Below are 16,974 nucleotides of genomic sequence, written 5' to 3' on the forward strand. Positions count from 1 at the left end.
ATATATGTACAAATTTTTTTTTCTTTTTAAGTTTAGTTGGTGCGGCTTATATTCAGGTGCGCTCAATAGTCCGGAAATTACGGTATATAAAAATATCCCATGCACTCATTCTCAGATGTTTAGTTGCACACTCTATATAGTAGTTACCTTGTGATGATGTGTAAGGCTCTGTGAAATGGCCATTGTAATGCATTTGCGGAGGGGGCATCATGTAGGCTTGAGGCTTTGGCTGTAAATCAACAAGAGAGGGATTCAGTTGCAGCTCTGTCCAAGTGCAAATAATTAAATATAGCGGTGTGGTCAGACACCCCTAGATAACGATTTTAATATCATGTGCTGCAATGCAAGCCTGAAATGGCCTGTGAGTGAGTGTGGACTTTACCAGAGATATTCTGGTAGAGGATCTCCGTCTGACTGGGTTGACGACTGTAGGCTGGGTTTGACTGTTGGGAATATAAATGTCAGTCAGAAAAAAGATATTATAATACTAAGAATACCTTTACCAATACCTGATTTTGTTCTTTTATCATTTAACTTGCAAAAAAGTACAAACCAGGTGCATCAAAATTAAGACAAATTGCACAATTCTTCTCCAGTACACCATGCAAAAATGTTGCAATTTGTCTTAATTTTGGTTGGCATTTAACAAAACACCCGTCTCCATAGTAAAGCAAGCAGAACAAGAACAGGGCCCAAATAAAATACAGTCCAAACTTAGAACAGGTGTTATTTAGATCTGGAAATATTTGCTCAAAGAAAAAGCACACAAGACCAAGCATTCACTGCTACGTAACTTTCAATACTTAATTTTATGGACACATCTTGGATACCCAGCACTAATAACCGTTCGACAAAGATTAAATATACAAACTGAATTACAAGACTATAACAGACACTGAATAACATATTGTAATTGAAAGATTTAAAATGACCTTGAAGTCACTACAATAAATAAATAAAAATGTACTTGGAGAAATCACGTCATGCTTAACAACCCAGTCCATTTCAGATATAGAGAGGCTGTTTGCTGAGGCACTGTTGGGCTAGGCAATCAGGAAGGGAAGGCTGTTGGCACCTGCTTAATAAGCATACTGTAGGCGGTGGCTGACAGTGTTGCTCACCCCTTATTAGAAGGCAGAGAAGGACGAGAGAGCATTGGAAAGCGAGGAAAGGATAGAGTGAGAAGGGACTTCTGGGAGCCCTCAGAAGGCAGGGGGTCACACTCCTCTCTGAAGAGAGAGGAGGACAGGAGGGTAGAAGTGAGGCTACACCAAAGAGGAGACACTCGCACGAGACGACGAGGAACAAAGAGACAGGAACTAGGCTAGACATGTTAAAAACACTTACAGGCTACTCTTGTTAATCTTATAAAACTTGAGTCTGGCCAGACACATCCGGCACACATATTTGGAGGTTTCCATGTCTTCCTGCAAAGAAAAAAAGAAGAAAACAAAATCATTAGTTGGTGAAACAATTAGTACAGAGGTGGTGTTTGCTCAGTTATCTCAAAGCATCACTGTGTATGCCCTCAAATACTTCTACACTGAGTTTCAGCTTGTGGTATGTGACTTTATGACCAACACATACGTAAGATACCCAAACAGCTCCAGTCACAGCCCCACCCACACACACAAACATAGGTGCATTGTTAAGACTAGCTGATGTAAGCTCCACGACGCATTTCCAATTTTTCTAAATCGAATAAGAGACTGACATGTCCCAGGGGATGGGTAGAGAAGAAAAGGTGCAACGGCAGCAGAGACTTACAGTCTGGAACTGAACACTCTCCTCTCTGTTGGTTAGCTCCAGGGCAAAGAAGGACCTGTTGTGACTCATGTTGTTAATTTCATTCCACCTACACAGCCAATTTAAGCACAGTGGCAAAGAGAAAAGGGGGAGAGAAAAAAACACATGACGTCATGGTGGTCAAGAAAACCTTGCAGCAATTTTAAACAGACTGAGGCACTCCCATAACAATTTATAATAAAATCTGTACATGTGTGGGAGTCAATCAAAAAGGTATGTAGTACTCATAATGTCGACAGATACAGTTCAGACAGGGCCAAGAATGTTCACTTGTTCACTTGACTGACAGATAATGCTCTCCCTCACAATCCTTATCAGCTACCACAGTCTACCTGACTCATTTCCTCTTGGGCTACATTCAAGTCTAGAACGCATTAAGGATCATTATAGAAGACCTCAACTAAGAATAACTGTGAGCTGCGCCACAAAACTTAATCTATACTGACAGAATCATCTGATTCAATAGAATTACTGCTCGGAGTCACAAGTTACGAGACAAAGCTCTAATTCAGTATTCATGTTTTTTATTTAGAAGCAGACCATATTTCCCGACTTTTAGGCGTTTCTGTATTCGTCAAACATTCTTCATTTCGTATTTTTTAACTTACCTAAATAAAAGAAGCGGCCTGCCATTTTTATACTTGACAAAGATGCCATCGAGGCAGGATCCCAAGGTAACATCTGTGCCTGTACTGTCCTGTTTAGATGAAAAGAGTAACAACATTCAAAGGTGAAAGAAGCCAGACCATTTTTTTTACCCAGTAGTTATTTGATGCAGCTGCACAGTACTAGCAACAATACGCTGCTTATGAGTTCAGATCCTATTAAGCCAGTGTCATGCTTTTTCAATGTTTGGGCTGTTGGGGATAAGCCAGCTAGACCTTGTGAACTTACCTTGGCTTGATAGCTTTCCTGGCCATAGCCTTCCATTTTCTCCACCTCCTGCATGTACAACATCTCTGCTTCTGGGATTGATAAACCCCTGAAAATGACAAAAGGCAACAAAAACATGAAGAAACAACCGTCAAAACCAACCGAACCTACATAAAATACCAAGACAGGAACACAAACAAGCACAGCAATGCCTAAACGTATGGTATTCAAATAAAGGCGAAGTAAGTCGAGTAGTCAGAGAGAAATCCCAGAGTAAACTAGAATGAAAGGGGACAGATGGATTGATGCTTTAAACACTCACCTGAAGGACTGATAAAGAAGAGCCACTTTCTGAGTGGCCTCTTCCAGCACTCGCTCATCCTCGATCCAGTCCTGCAAAGAGAAAGAGTCAGGATTGATACAGTGCTGCTGTTAAACACAAATGAGCAAAGGACATCTCCAACATTTTTAATTTCACACACTGACCATAAAAAATAAAACTCTTACAATAGGGAACAGTGCAAACTTCTGGAGAAACTCCTCAGAATCATATCGATTGAAGTCTCCAAAGTCAGCTGTGGGCAAAAGAGACTAAATGAGTAAATACAGCAACGCATATTCCACATGACACTGCTATCTGAATAAACCCAATTACATGTTATTGCTCCATTTAGTACAAGATTCAAGAATAGCGTAATGCCTTTGGGAAAGCTGCAGTGTATGATGACAAGAAAGACTAATTTTAGGAGACGAGGGGCCCGTTTGTTATGAAAGGGAATTGCTTCAGTGTCTGTCAACGTGGAGGTCCAAAACTGGTCCCAGCTTCACCCCTCCTGCTGGCAACATTCACAAAAATGTTGGGTATCCCAGGCATCAGTACCTCTCAAGAGTTACTACTGCCCTTCACTCCAAAATATCCTAGCCAGGGATACAAAATTGGAACTGCACAACTTTATTTACAGCACAAATGCCAAGTTTGCATGACAACTCAAACAGTGACTAAATCCTAAAGGGAACTTGCAAGAAGGGACTTAGGGCGTTTCTTAAAAGGCACATATTGCATGCTGGCCAGTCATTTGAACATGGTTGCAGCAGTAAGTGATCTCAGCAGCTCTGCTATGCTAACACCCAGGCCAGTAAGTTGCAGTGACTGATATAACTTTGCCAGCAGTGTTTGAGATTCTTCTGGCTGGGAAAAAGTTGGAGGATGTGTCATGGCTAAAGCTCACGTAAGAGGAGTTCACATTCACACACAAACACATACACACACCTCTATCCAAATTAATAGGCTGGTTTAGGTTTAATGGTGCTTGTTAAGTGCTGTATATTACAAGAACCGTGAAAATGTTCTTATAAACCCCTGGGTGAGTGGTTAAAGACAAACTACTGTGAGCAGCAGAAACTTGACAAAAAACTAAAAAGTGGTTACGGTTCATTTGGACAATTCCACCTCAAGTCCAATTTTTTTTCTAGCTGTGCTTTGAGAAGAAACCACATTAAGGATACAAACATATTTTTTCTGCTGCTCTGATGGAGCATAAAAGATAACTGTTTGAGAAGCAATAGGCTTACTGCAGTTTACTAATACCATAACCCCCTTGCAGAGCTTGGCAAAAACCTTAATGAACTGGCATTCACCGTCTGTCTAGAAATGAATGAAAATAATTCTAGTGTTTCCAGAACAATCTTTGCAGATGTGAGTTTACGGTTTCAGCAGGTGTTGCCTAATGTCGTGATTTTTGGACAACTGCTGTGTAATTGCGCCAGTCATTACTTTGCCTGAGACTTAAAGCTGCTGTAGTCACCACATAAAGATTAAAGCCAATAAACACCAGGCTTGTCAAGCTCAAGTTTCTGCTACTCGTTTAGCATTATAAATTTATATTACCTTGCACTGCCAGGCTAGCTAAACGAATAGCTTGTTCTATTGAGCATGAGATCTTGCCCTCCAGAACATCCTTCTTCAGCTGTAGGTAATACTGATATCTGTAGGGAGAGACAGAGAGAGTTACTTCAGAGTGGAGAACGGACCAAAACAGCAGCAAAAACAGCTGAAAAGTTATTACAAAAGGAAAACCTCTCAAATACAAAGATATTACAATAACTTGTGAGATATTTTAACAAACTTAATACCCCTTTGCTTGGATTTTAAGTATTAAAGGGATGGATGAGGAAAGGTAAAACTGGCAGCTGGTTCAGGGGGTATAACTGTGCACCTAAACTGCTTCCTCAACTTCTTGCCCAGACCCTAGCCTGGCCAAAGCTTATTTACAGACCCCCGCACTCGGCCCCACCCCTCAAAAAAATACCTGTTGTGGTTGCGCTAAACTTGCTTGGGAACTCATTTCATAACTCAGATTTATAACGTTTTGACTGCTATTCTTGAAAATAAGTTGACCCCAAGCTAATAAGGTTGGTGGTTTAGACATCGTGTGGTGTCACTGATGGAACATCACCTTGTGATCTCCTGTTGCAGTTGGGTGACACTGGGTATGTAAAACACGACTCCAAAGTAAACGGTGGGCTCCAGCCCGTACTTGTCCAGCTGCTTTTTAAGCGGCTTTTCCAAGTCAATCCATCTCTGCTGGTTCTGCTTGTTGAAGTACCACAAGCTGAAGTATGTTATCTACCAAGCAAAGAGAGCAAACACAACTTTACACCTGAACAACGCTGACAACCTACGTACAACATACTTACCAAAACTTAGATTACATGTTAAACATTAGAACAATATTATGTGACTGCTTGGGATCAATATCACACATTTCTCCTGTAACGTGTTCACCAATCTAACTGCACATTGTCTTCTGATCATCTACATAATATTCAAAACTTGAAAATTCAACCACTGCAAATTTCTCTAGATTTATAGGTTGTTGGCACTCCTTGTTCAGTCTTGTGACTGTCTGAACATCTCACAATGAACACTGGTAAGAAAAGTAACGCCTGTAGGCTTGCTGTTTATGAAGGACAATTGAGCTGAAAGAGACCTATTGTGATTTGCAGCCACGCTCAAACCACAACCTGAAAGTAACTGGCCAACACAACTGTTTCACATCAGATCAGTTAGCAACTATGAGTAAACTTTTTGTAAATGTTATCTAATTAAAAATAGTAACAACAAATAAGACATAGTTTAGGGCATTTTATCTATTTTAATCTAAGAATCTACAGTCCAACGTGGACCAAACTGTGGTCCTCATTACATTTTACCAACATAAGGCTGAAGATGAATTAATACAGATTTTCAGATACAGGACCAACGTTTTTACCCCAGTAGCACAAATCACGTAATTAGCAGTAGAAGCAAGTGTGACAGTGAACTTTGATGGTCTGGTAACTGGAAACAAATGTCAGTACTAGTGTTATTTCCTACATCAAATACAGTGACAAAACCTACGTAACCTTTCAATCAAAGACTGACCACACGATTGCAACAACCCTGGTGACATCAAAAACAAACATTACTCACTGCATACTAGGAAAAACTCCAAAAGAGGGTGGAGGCCCGTCGCTTGACCAATGACAATTTAAGCCCTGCCACATTATGCAGCAATATAACAGACACTGTCACACAGGGCAAGTTCCTATGCCAGATTGCCTGCACATTCAGCAGTCTCTACTGTTGATCTGAGGTGCAGCAGGTTATGACAGCATTCAGGCTGACTCTTTTGGCTCATGAATAACAGGTGGTGTCACAGTGTGACCATGGTCCCCAAATGCTCAATACATTGTTCTGTCCTGACTCATAACTACTTTTCTTGACCATACTGTGCATGCTACGTGAGAGCTGGTACCTCTGTTTGAATGAAAACAAAAAAAACATACACAATATGTCTGCTAATGTGTGTGATGAGAATTACACACATGTAATTACATATAAATGTAGAGTATGTAAATTCTTAAGTCGCGTCATAAACTGTATTATTTGAGTAAACAATGACAAACTAGTTATCTCAGTTTCTGTTAAACTTGACAAAAACACTTTCTTGCTGAGGTGGTGAGTCTCTAAAAAAAATGTATATAAGAGAGAACAATCAGCACTTGTGTTGCGTGAAAACACATACATACCTCTCTTAACTCAAGTCTCTGAGCAACTGCCTCCAAACATTCCTGCCCAGTGCTCTCCACTGAAAGTGTAAACTCAACAAACTCTCCATTGAGCAGCTGAATCCGACTGACAAGACAGCTCTTGCTTGAAACAGTATACCTTCGAGTCCTTTTGAGTTTAAAGCCAAATGGCAAGGGCATGTTTTGCGCTTCTTCAAGAGGGAGTTCTTCACTTTTAAATTATTCTCCTCGCTATCCCCTCGAAAACTGTGTGAATGTTCCAAGTCCTGAGGTTCATCATCAACAGACAGATCTGAAAAAAGAGAGACAATAAACATCATAAAATCATCACCAACATGCTACAATACACAACAAAAGCCAGAAGTGCAGCCTTAGAAAAAAATGGGATGCAAAACAGGGTGAATCACTGAGGAATATGTTACAGTACTTAAGCATATCGCACCTCACACCTGGTCTGTCACCCTGAAACAAGATGCCAGACGAGACAAACACAAGAAAGTAATCCTCTTAAACGCGGCATTTTATTTTAAGTTACTTAACTTGATTATCTCGGATTGGCTACCGAAAGGGATTCGTTTAGCGCTACCCTTTTAAATGTTCTTTAAATGTTCTTAAACTCAGTTAATGTTTTATTTGATACTCTGAAAAAAAACAAAAACAATAAGAAGCAAGTCTATTTTCACATGGCAATTTGTAGAAGGCTATCTTACTTTTGTAATAAATGTTAACTTTAAGGTTTGCTGGCCATCCCCCGCCCCCCTCAAGCTTGTGGTTAAATTAATCCCTTTCCGGTGAATAGCCTGATCCAAACACTGACCAGAGCGACCTGATTCAGTGCGCAGCAAAACTGCCCCCTACGTCAACCATGCATCCATTTTATTTCAAATTATCTACATTATTTACAACTTAACTCACTCAACTACCAGGTTTAAATACGTCTATCCCAACTGTTGGTCGTTTCCCGGACTAACTAGCCACTTTCCATTAGTAGTTTCCATATCTCTTTAACTTAAAGTTCGTTGCCTGACTACAACTAACGTTAAATTAGCTTTACCGCTAGCGTGCTAACTTATGTTCCAGCAAATAGACGACACCCTGGGGGAAGCTGACGTCGCCGGTAAATATTTTGGGCAGAAAACACGTTAACGTTACCGTTAGCCACAAGATGCACTTTAGTGATCCAACGAGGATTAGGTCCGGAGGGATTCCGCCATTAAAGTCAACGGACTACCACTTTGTAGTTTCTTATCGGAATGAGACAGAGTTGATGTGTCTGTAGTTTGTTTATGGGTCTAAACTAACATTGCAGCCCATGCCTCTTCTCTTCTCTTGGTCCGACGGTTCACCCAAGTTCCAAGCGTGTTTCGCTTCCTGGGACTGGAAGAGCAACAAGCGTATACATCCGCGGCTCTATAGCTCTAATAAACTGCGCTTCGGCAATCGATAAATCGTCGAATTACATCGAATTACACTCCGACTTTTCAATAACGTTTAACTAGACACATGAGGGTTTGTCGTACCTTCTTGAGCAGACGCTTCAAAGTGCTGTAGTGCGTCTGTGGCGGAGGAATACATGTTTTCGGAGCTATGACATCAGACAGCTGGAATGCCGAGTGGTGAAAATGCCAGAAATGGGACAGCTGGCTGGAAGTGCGGGCCGCTGACCTGTCTGTTTACCCTTTATATCGGTGGACAGCTGTAATCGCTAACTCACAATATTCTGCAATGATTTAGAGAGTTTCCATCTTTAATTGTTTGCAAAAATGGCTCAAGTCACGAACTTCATGTGGTAATAATTGGCCGCACTGGTTTTGCTGCTGGTTGCAGGTTGAGTAATTACCAGTTTATGTAGCTAGTCTAAATAATCAGATGCACACATGCAAGAAGCAGAATATAAAATTTATTGCAATTGTAAAAGACACTTTCTGGTGACAGTCAACTCCTAGTAGCTACATGTCAGAGGCATATGTCAGGTCAAACACATTTCTTTATAACAGAATTGTTTTTTCTAGAAATCGGAAAATGTAAACTGCAACTACATCATACTGAAGACTGACTGGGCACACTCTGGGCACACTGCAATCCACTAAAACTAAAGGACACCACACTAATTCCACACATCTGACATTAGTGCAGTGCTACGGACTATCATTTGCAAATTTGCAAACCATACTGGTTGCCAGGGCGCAATCATTTAGAAAGTGTAGTTTATTACTCTGGAGGTCATTTGGATCTCAACAACTATGTCTGAAGGATGTGCCCAATTTACAATATCCCAAATGAAACATTCAAGTCTGCAAAACCTTGTTTGCGTATGTAAAATTTTCATTATGCTTTTGTAAAAAGATAAAAAAGCAAAATAGAACTACAACACCACATTGGTAGAGGTTTAAAAACATTGAACCAGTGTTAATCACATTTACAAAACTATACTTTTAGAAAGCTCATATTAAATTTCTCTCTGGAAAAACACTCTTGGTAAGAAAAACACATTCAAGGAAACTTAGTCCCTGAAAACAGTAAAACTCAGAACTCATCATCACTGACATTAGCAACAGTATTTGTTTGTTGCTCAGTGGTCTCTGCATTGTCGCTGTGTGTATTGCTGGACACATGAAGCGACTCTGACAAACTTTTCTCCAGATCCTCAAGCTCTTTAGACTGTCCATCAGAACTGCCCTCAGCTTGGTCTTGATGAAACCCTGTGTCACTGGTTATAGATTCATGGTTTTCATTGCCGACTTCATTTGTCACAGTTGTGCCTATTTCATTTTGACGGAAGTCCTCTTCACTGATTCCTGCATTATTATTGGAAATATGCTCACTGAGCTGAGGAGAGCTAATACTCTTTTCTAGATTGTCATCTTCTCCCTCCATTTCATTTGTTTTAGTTGGTGAATCAGTCCTTTCAGGAGAGCATATGGGTGTAGACACTAATAGGGGATCAGCATAATCTGGTGAATCGCAGTATTTAATTAGAGATGCATAAGGGAACTGGTCATTGCTTTCTTTGGTCTTCACTTGTTTCCCTCCTGAATCCAGATCGGGTAGGAATGCATCAAGCTGACCATTTTCCTTTTTTTCGAGCTCTGTACTGCAGGTGGATATGTTGCTCGGCTCTTCAAAATCTTTACGCAGAACTTCCAGAAGGTGGCGCATTTTTCCCTGAAAACAAATCAGATGCATGAGAGGAAGCTAAACAGCCCTTTGTGGCAACCTTTCATTTCTTATTTATTTAAAGCTGTAACCTGAACACTTAAACAAGACCTGCTTAACATATTTGGTATTCTCCATAAAGTTATGGACTCACCTCATCAAGCTGATGCCGATTCATTTCAATATGGCGCTTTATGACCCGGTCCAGGACCCTTGTAGAGGACATGGAAACTTACACTACAGCAATAACTCATCGCAAGTAGTTAATAGAAAACAGTCAAAGAAGAAACAACAAACCTATCAGAGATATGCCCTCTGGACAATATATCCTCTGTTACAGCAGAAATGAATTCGAGGTACATTAATTCTTCCTCCCTGTGGAAGAAAAGATGGACATTTTTCTCTTCACATACATTTTAGATGCTTCTGAAGATTCCCCTAAAGCATCACACTGTCAAATCCTTACATATGGCAACAATTCCCCACTATATCAATTAAAATATGTACAAGCTTTAGACATTATCAAAGAGAACTCACTCTGCAGATACATTCTTCATAAAGGGAGTTTTCCTGCCTTCTGGTGAGACCCTAAAATGAGACTTAAATTCATTTAGAACTTTACCCAGAAAATACATAGGGTAATCTATTATGCTGAAAATGCAACAGTGTTTCCATTTCATGATTTCACCTGAATGAGGAGTCAAAAAAGTCACGGTTTCTGCTCTTGTTTGCTCGACTGTGTTGTCTTGATGCAGAGAAATATGTGCCATTAAACTCCTCCTCAGACCACTCATGCTCTGTATTAAATCCCTGTGAAACAAAAAGGACTGTAAAATGAGAAGGAATATTCAACATAGTCAAGGCTAACTCTAACCACAAATGTTTAATGAGGCTGTAAACGCTATATTTTTTTTTTTTTACCGGGACAATAAACCACACAACGAGTACTGACCTTGAGCAACAAATAATTATACTGGGCTATTTTTCATAGCGTTTATTTTGATGCTGTACAACAAAATGTCATCCGGTTCAGTTAGTGTGGGTATTATATCATCACAAAGAATAAACTCTAATTGCTACAAAATGGTTACATTACAAATATGTGTGGCTTCTGATCATAATAATTAGGCTACTTTAAGACATCACTTTGATAATGTGATGGACATTTGTTATCATCTTGTCAAAAAGGGAAAGCAGTGTTGGACGCATTAGAAAATTATCAAAATAATCAAATTAAATCCTCAAAATTACCTGAGATGGCTCATACAATTCCTGTGTGTATCCTTTGGTTTTTGTGCTGCATAAAAAAATAGAATCAAGTTATTTTTAACACATTAGAACAAGTTGCACATGTTTTAAAGACACAAATCTACTGCTTTCCTTTGAGTCTCACGCAAATGTTTGGTAAGTACCTTCCATGATATGTCTCCTGTCGCATCAATCGTGACTGAGTGCAATCCTGAGTAGTTTTCCTCCGTGGTGCTCGGTAGTAGCGATAATTTGACAGGTATGAACTCTTATCTGATTTCAGGGTCTTAGGGGTGAAAGGTTTGTCTTGGGTAAAGTGCTGCGAATGTTTCTGGATCAAGTCTCCGCTGTATGTCTTCTGAACAGGGTCCTGAAAAGTCTTGTAGCAACTTTGATCTCCAGAAGCTACCACTGAAAAGGCTGAATGCTTTCTGCGTGAAGTTGCCTCTGGGCTCCGGTAATTTATTTCTGATGCAGGGCGAGTGTGATGAAGCTGGTTCTGTGAACTGACTGTACATGAAGGATAAACTATCTCCTTTACGTGAAAGGAGGAGCTGAACCCTGGGCTGGAGACAGTGGAACTTCTTGAGCAGTGGTAGAGGCTGTCGCCATACTGCATGGATAATCTACTCTAAAAAGCAAACACGTTGTATTGAATCAGACATTGTACATGCTGAAAAGGTTTGAATGACGAATTATGCATTTAAAGTCTTTGAATGCTTGTGATCTCAAGGTTTTTAAGCCAGACAATGCCATGGCTACTGCAAAAGATACGTTGGCAGCGCACAGAGCAATGAGAAACTGCCTTGATTCCTTACCTGGGCGGAAGAGCAGGAGGCTCTGCTGTTCCTCTGTGACAGAGAGTGGGCTGACTGAGGACGAACCCCTTTCCTCAACCGCTCCTGTCTGATCTGGTCATTGTCTGTAAACAGGCAACAGAAAACAAGTATAGACACAGGAAATAGTCTACTTTGAACTCTGTAACTGTCACAGCCAGCAAAGCAGTTTCACACACACAAGGAAACAGGGTTTTAAGAAAAAGGCTACCTTTGGATAATGTAACACAATTATATACACTGATTCTCAATACGTTTAATTGTGTGCCTGCTGTGTGATTTACTAAATGTAAGATAAAGAGAACAGGGAAAGACTCACACTGCACTTAATAGTGAGGGTCAAGAGCAAGCAATTGTGATAGTACAGTGATATGAAGAGCGCAAACATGTGGGTGAACTGCATGCATTGTATTATTGCTTATTGTCATATTGACAATAAAATATGAGGACAGATCTTCATTTTAACAGTTAAAAAATGTTTTGAATTGAAGAAATAATTTAATATTTAATAGTTGAGTACTTACACTTTACACTGTGTATCAAGCTTTTGGGTACTGAGGCATCAATGGCAGCTGTGGAACAAGGAAAAATGTAAGATCACAACACATTATTAATCTAATTAGAACAGAGATACATGTTTTAACCACTTCAACATATAAGCATATTGTGTATGCTCGTAGCTGAACTAGTTTGGTCTACTGAATGCCAGTGTTATGTATTCCTGCCAGCTCACCTTTAGCTGAGTAAACCTTTTTGTAATGAGACACCATGTGGTCTTTAACGATGGACTGTGTCAACTTGCTGGAGGAGGGAGGGCAGAAAGCTAAAAACACAAGACAGAGAACAACATGTAGTACACTGTAAAATCATGTATCTTACAAATGACCCATACTAATCTGACTCATTTCTCATTATAATATTAATACTTACGGCTACTTTTCGATGTGTGTCCTCTCATACCAGGGCTCGTCCCCAGTCCAGACGATACACTCCCTAAAACAAATTAGAGTTTTAATTAATACTTTAAAATTCAAGTCATTTAAGAACTTTATCAAGTAAGCATTTGGCATTTACTACATCTTACTTTTTATAGCTTTGTAAACTGAATACCTTTGAGGGTGTGATTTTAAGACTTTCACTTTAGGCTTTAATAACTAAAATGTATGAATATTTAAAATGTATTGACTAAACAATTAAAAATGTTTTCAGCAAGTATTTAAGCATTGTTTAATTAATAATACGAGTACTCCATATTCCATATTTGGAGTACCAAGTAATTTGTTCTTATCCTTTAACACTAAACAAGGTGATATTATTGCATTCACAACTCTTTCAGGATTCAGCAGCGTTGAAATCTCCCTTACTACCTTCACATTCTGGGTGGTTAAGAGATATAATGTCATATTTAACTTTAAATATACATTGAGAGGATCCAAAGAACGGTTTTAAAGTAAAGACTAGACTTAATCTTATCCAAATTGATTGTGATTGACTGTCATTGCTCAACTATACATTTTCTGTTTTGGCTTGCTTGCCTACTTTTTTCATGTATTTTGTAGATTTTGTTCTGTTCTTTGTTTGTTTCGTTTTTGTTTGTTTTTATTTCGCTAAATATGAAAAAAGAAGATATTTCTTATTCGTGGATACTGTGTTTGTACTTGCATCTCCAATAAATGAAAGTATATTCATTATTTTTCAAGTAAATTCAGAACATAACGTATATTTATTAAACAATACTATTGTGTAGCAATAAAAAAACTTTGTATTTAAACAGAAAAAAATATAATATAATATATAATAGTTTGATTTAACGTTGAACTTATTCATATGTTTTTATATCGGTTGTTAAAAGCTAAATACAGTAACGTTACTGTAAAAACTAACACTCTAGTACTCTAGTTATCTTCGACAGTGCAAACAAATAAAACTACTTACAAAACTGCAACTTAATGGAGCAGAACCTGGACAAACCTGTAAACAGCGTTAACTGAGGCGCTGTGTTGAATGCTAACGTTACAGCCTTGGTCACAGATCGTTTTTAAGTTTAAGTCTTGAGAACAAGCAGTGTGAGTGAAGGACTGACTATTGTCTAGACAAACCTAAAGCCATATTAGTGAGTGCATACCCTGTCAGCATTACTTTATCTGTGAGTTGCTGCCTAAGCACAAGTTGAATTTGCTCCCTTCTGCCGATTAACCAGCTAGCCTAACAGCTAACTAATGCTAACAGTTTGCATACCTGTTCTCGACTCCATGATAAAGTTGCACTCAGCGTATCCCATTTTCCTCAGAGATATTCTGAGGCAGCGGCGGCAGACCTCGGATACATCCAGAAACTACCGTGTACTTAACTGTAAACATTTTAGCGCTGTACGATAAATAAAAACGTAAAGGTGATAACCTAATACTACCGTTAGCTCATAAGCAGCTGAGAGGAGCAAAGCTTTTCCGTCGCCATGCTGGTTGCTATGATTGCCTTCGTCATCACGCTCATGCGTAAGAAAGGACACGCCCCCCCCACACCCCCACCCCCATACGCATAGATAGACACACTTGTCACTTCACTGGGGAAAATGAACAGAATTAACAACACAGCAAAAGTATTTAACTCAGAATTTAATAAAATCCAATTACTTAATAATGATCTTCATTTTGTTTAATATAATAAAAGTTAGACTTTATTTCAATCCTAAATCCAGGCTAGATATCTACTGAGGATGGCGTCATTAGTTTATAGAATACAACACATAGCCTATGCTAAAGACAGCAGAGTGAAAAGTAGATAACATTAATAACATGCCACATGAATATTTGTGTTTCAACCTTGTAGGATTTCTGGGTGTGGACATGATATTTCTGGAGCCACAGTTTGTACATAGGACAGTGTGAAGCAAGTGCAGCCAGTGTGAAGCCTATAAACGTCAGGAAATAAGCCTATATTGTCCTCACTAGTCATAAAACACAATGCCATGTGTACTGGAGCCCCTGTTCCCACCAATAAGACCAGGGTTACTGAGAAATGGCCTTGTGCTTGCACTGATATGCAATTTCATATAACTGTCTTCCCAATAATGCAGTTATTTAAATTTATCTCTGGAAGACAGCAGTCAGAAATTCATTCCTTTGAAAACAGCTCTCAAGGGCCCTGAAACAGTAAAACTGGTCAATAACACTTGACACGTTCCAGGGACCCAGTCTAACAATGCACCGCATGAATCAGAGTCTCCTCCATCGAGATGAGAGAACACAGTAGAAAAAAGAAATAAATGACTTAATGCATAAAACATTGTGTGTCTTTATTTTGTCATTAGAAAATGGGACTTTTTGGAAATTGTAAGTGAAGATGTTACATGTCTGCTTCAATAAGTGGTGGAACAGATATGCATTACTGGTGTTGTACACAGCTATTTTTATATAGTCACGTAGGAAAGGCACATGGACAGACAATAGCTGTATTTGTGCGTTTCAGGTTCCTACCTACCAGAGGCACCACGTTTATGAATAATCATGAGGTGACGGCTGGCCTTTCTTGTTTATTACCAGTGTGCTGTTTTCACGGCAGTTGGTGGTATACATACACCATCTGGCCTGCTGAAAACAAAAAACACCATGGTTGCCTCATTTACAGTAATATGGCAGTGTGAAAAAATGGACCAATGTGGGAAAACACAGAATGCAACAAATATAAATTCTGATTCAACTGAGTACACGTCAGAGAACATTCTGTCAACAGCATATTGTTTATTCTGTTTATTGTGTTCCTTCTATTGTTTTATAGACCTTTTAACCCCTCACGTCATTTACTAACAAATGATTGTGAGTTACTTAATAGTAGTGGGACAGGCAACATAACTTTTTGAACAGCGTAGTTAGCCTTAACCACAAGCCAATTCATGCTTCATTTAGTGTTTTTCAGTTTTAAATTGTTTGATTTTATTACCAATTTAAATTTCAGATGGAGGTAAGATGGTTTATGAATAATGCTGCACTCTCAAACTGAATGACAGTAGACAATAACTATATTAACAATATTAACTATATTCCTCATGCTTTCTTAAAGATCTGTAAACACCAGTGGGCATTTACTGGAGGGGCTATATTTCCAATTACGATGAGCTGAAAATTTTTTTTTTGGCTTAGACAATATGTCAAATGGATATGGACATCAACATGTGGTCATGAATAAATGTTACTACCCTAAGTTTTGATTTGGTTTCTTTATTGTTCCAAAATGAATCTGATTCAACAAACTTTTTCTCAGCCTTTAATAGCAGGAAAAGCACAGGTGGAACTACTAACATTAACGATGGCTCCATTGTAGCCATTCTTGCAATGCAATCCAGTAGTTCATGTTATTAGTTTCACCTGCGTTTGAAGTCAACAGTTTTACTCCACCTTTTTCTATAGATACATGTGTCCTCCCGAGTTTAATGCTAACCCTTTTTCAAAAAAAATAAAAATGTTTGTTTAAGAAGTGGTTTTACTTCCTAAGCAGCCAAGGCTTTCTTACTTTTTTCATGACTGATTCAGTCACAATCATCCGTCAAATCCCTTCTCAAAACTCACTTTAATATTTTTGTACTTTTACTCTGCCTTTATCTTACATTTAGTTTTTCTTTCTTTTCTTTTTTACGACTGATTTTATTGATTATACATTTGTTAGACATTCACACTTTGACAGTCTCTGCCTCAATGGCTGCTGGCTTCTACTTACTATTTGCCACTACTGCACTTGGCTGTACTATATATGCTTTCATATAACCATGCATATTTATTCAATTAACCATATATCTGACATATAGGGTATTTATATTTATATTACTGCCTACACTGCATAAATCTGATTCATAGTGTACCAGTTCCCCCTGTTTAGCAGGAGCATGAGCCTCTCCACACCTCTGTGACAGCACTCTGCCTCCCAGAGAGTGAAGTCAACAGGATCTTTAAGAGGCAGGACACCAGACCAGACTCTGTCTCTCCATCCA

The 16,974-nt window shown here is 39.0% G+C and overlaps 2 protein-coding genes across 5 annotated transcripts in view; both read right to left on the reverse strand.

The window, feature by feature from the left end:
* Nucleotides 1-8,327, reverse strand: part of ptpn21 (protein tyrosine phosphatase non-receptor type 21) — a 16,616-nt gene extending 8,289 nt beyond the window's left edge. Inside the window, exons 1-13 of one of the 4 annotated variants that reach the window (XM_035673574.1) lie at nt 8,271-8,327; nt 6,751-7,042; nt 5,136-5,305; nt 4,568-4,665; nt 3,187-3,254; nt 3,002-3,072; nt 2,701-2,788; nt 2,415-2,503; nt 1,768-1,855; nt 1,348-1,427; nt 1,122-1,229; nt 383-443; nt 148-229 (exon numbers count right to left, since the gene is read on the reverse strand). In XM_035673574.1, coding sequence (XP_035529467.1) covers nt 148-229; nt 383-443; nt 1,122-1,229; nt 1,348-1,427; nt 1,768-1,855; nt 2,415-2,503; nt 2,701-2,788; nt 3,002-3,072; nt 3,187-3,254; nt 4,568-4,665; nt 5,136-5,305; nt 6,751-6,930 — 1,183 coding nt within the window. In that variant the 5' untranslated portion in view covers nt 6,931-7,042; nt 8,271-8,327. The other 3 variants (XM_035673573.1, XM_035673572.1, XM_035673575.1) reach the window with 3 other exon arrangements.
* A 301-nt stretch (nt 8,328-8,628) lies between these two features.
* On the reverse strand, nt 8,629-14,454 carry spata7 (spermatogenesis associated 7). The gene is made up of 12 exons (XM_035674758.1): nt 14,229-14,454; nt 12,921-12,983; nt 12,724-12,813; nt 12,515-12,562; nt 11,973-12,076; nt 11,319-11,785; nt 11,158-11,203; nt 10,595-10,716; nt 10,444-10,494; nt 10,204-10,281; nt 10,061-10,118; nt 8,629-9,915 (listed from the first exon to the last, which is right to left on the reverse strand). The coding sequence occupies exons 1-12, from the start codon at nt 14,269-14,271 to the stop codon at nt 9,277-9,279; spliced, it is 1,809 nt and encodes a 602-aa protein (XP_035530651.1). The 5' UTR covers nt 14,272-14,454; the 3' UTR covers nt 8,629-9,276.
* Nucleotides 14,455-16,974: the final 2,520 nt, after the last annotated feature.

Source organism: Morone saxatilis, unplaced genomic scaffold (genome assembly GCF_004916995.1).
Source record: "Morone saxatilis isolate NCDOM2014 unplaced genomic scaffold, NCSU_SB_2.0 Contig3, whole genome shotgun sequence".
In the NCBI taxonomy this organism is placed as follows: Eukaryota; Metazoa; Chordata; class Actinopteri; family Moronidae; genus Morone; species Morone saxatilis.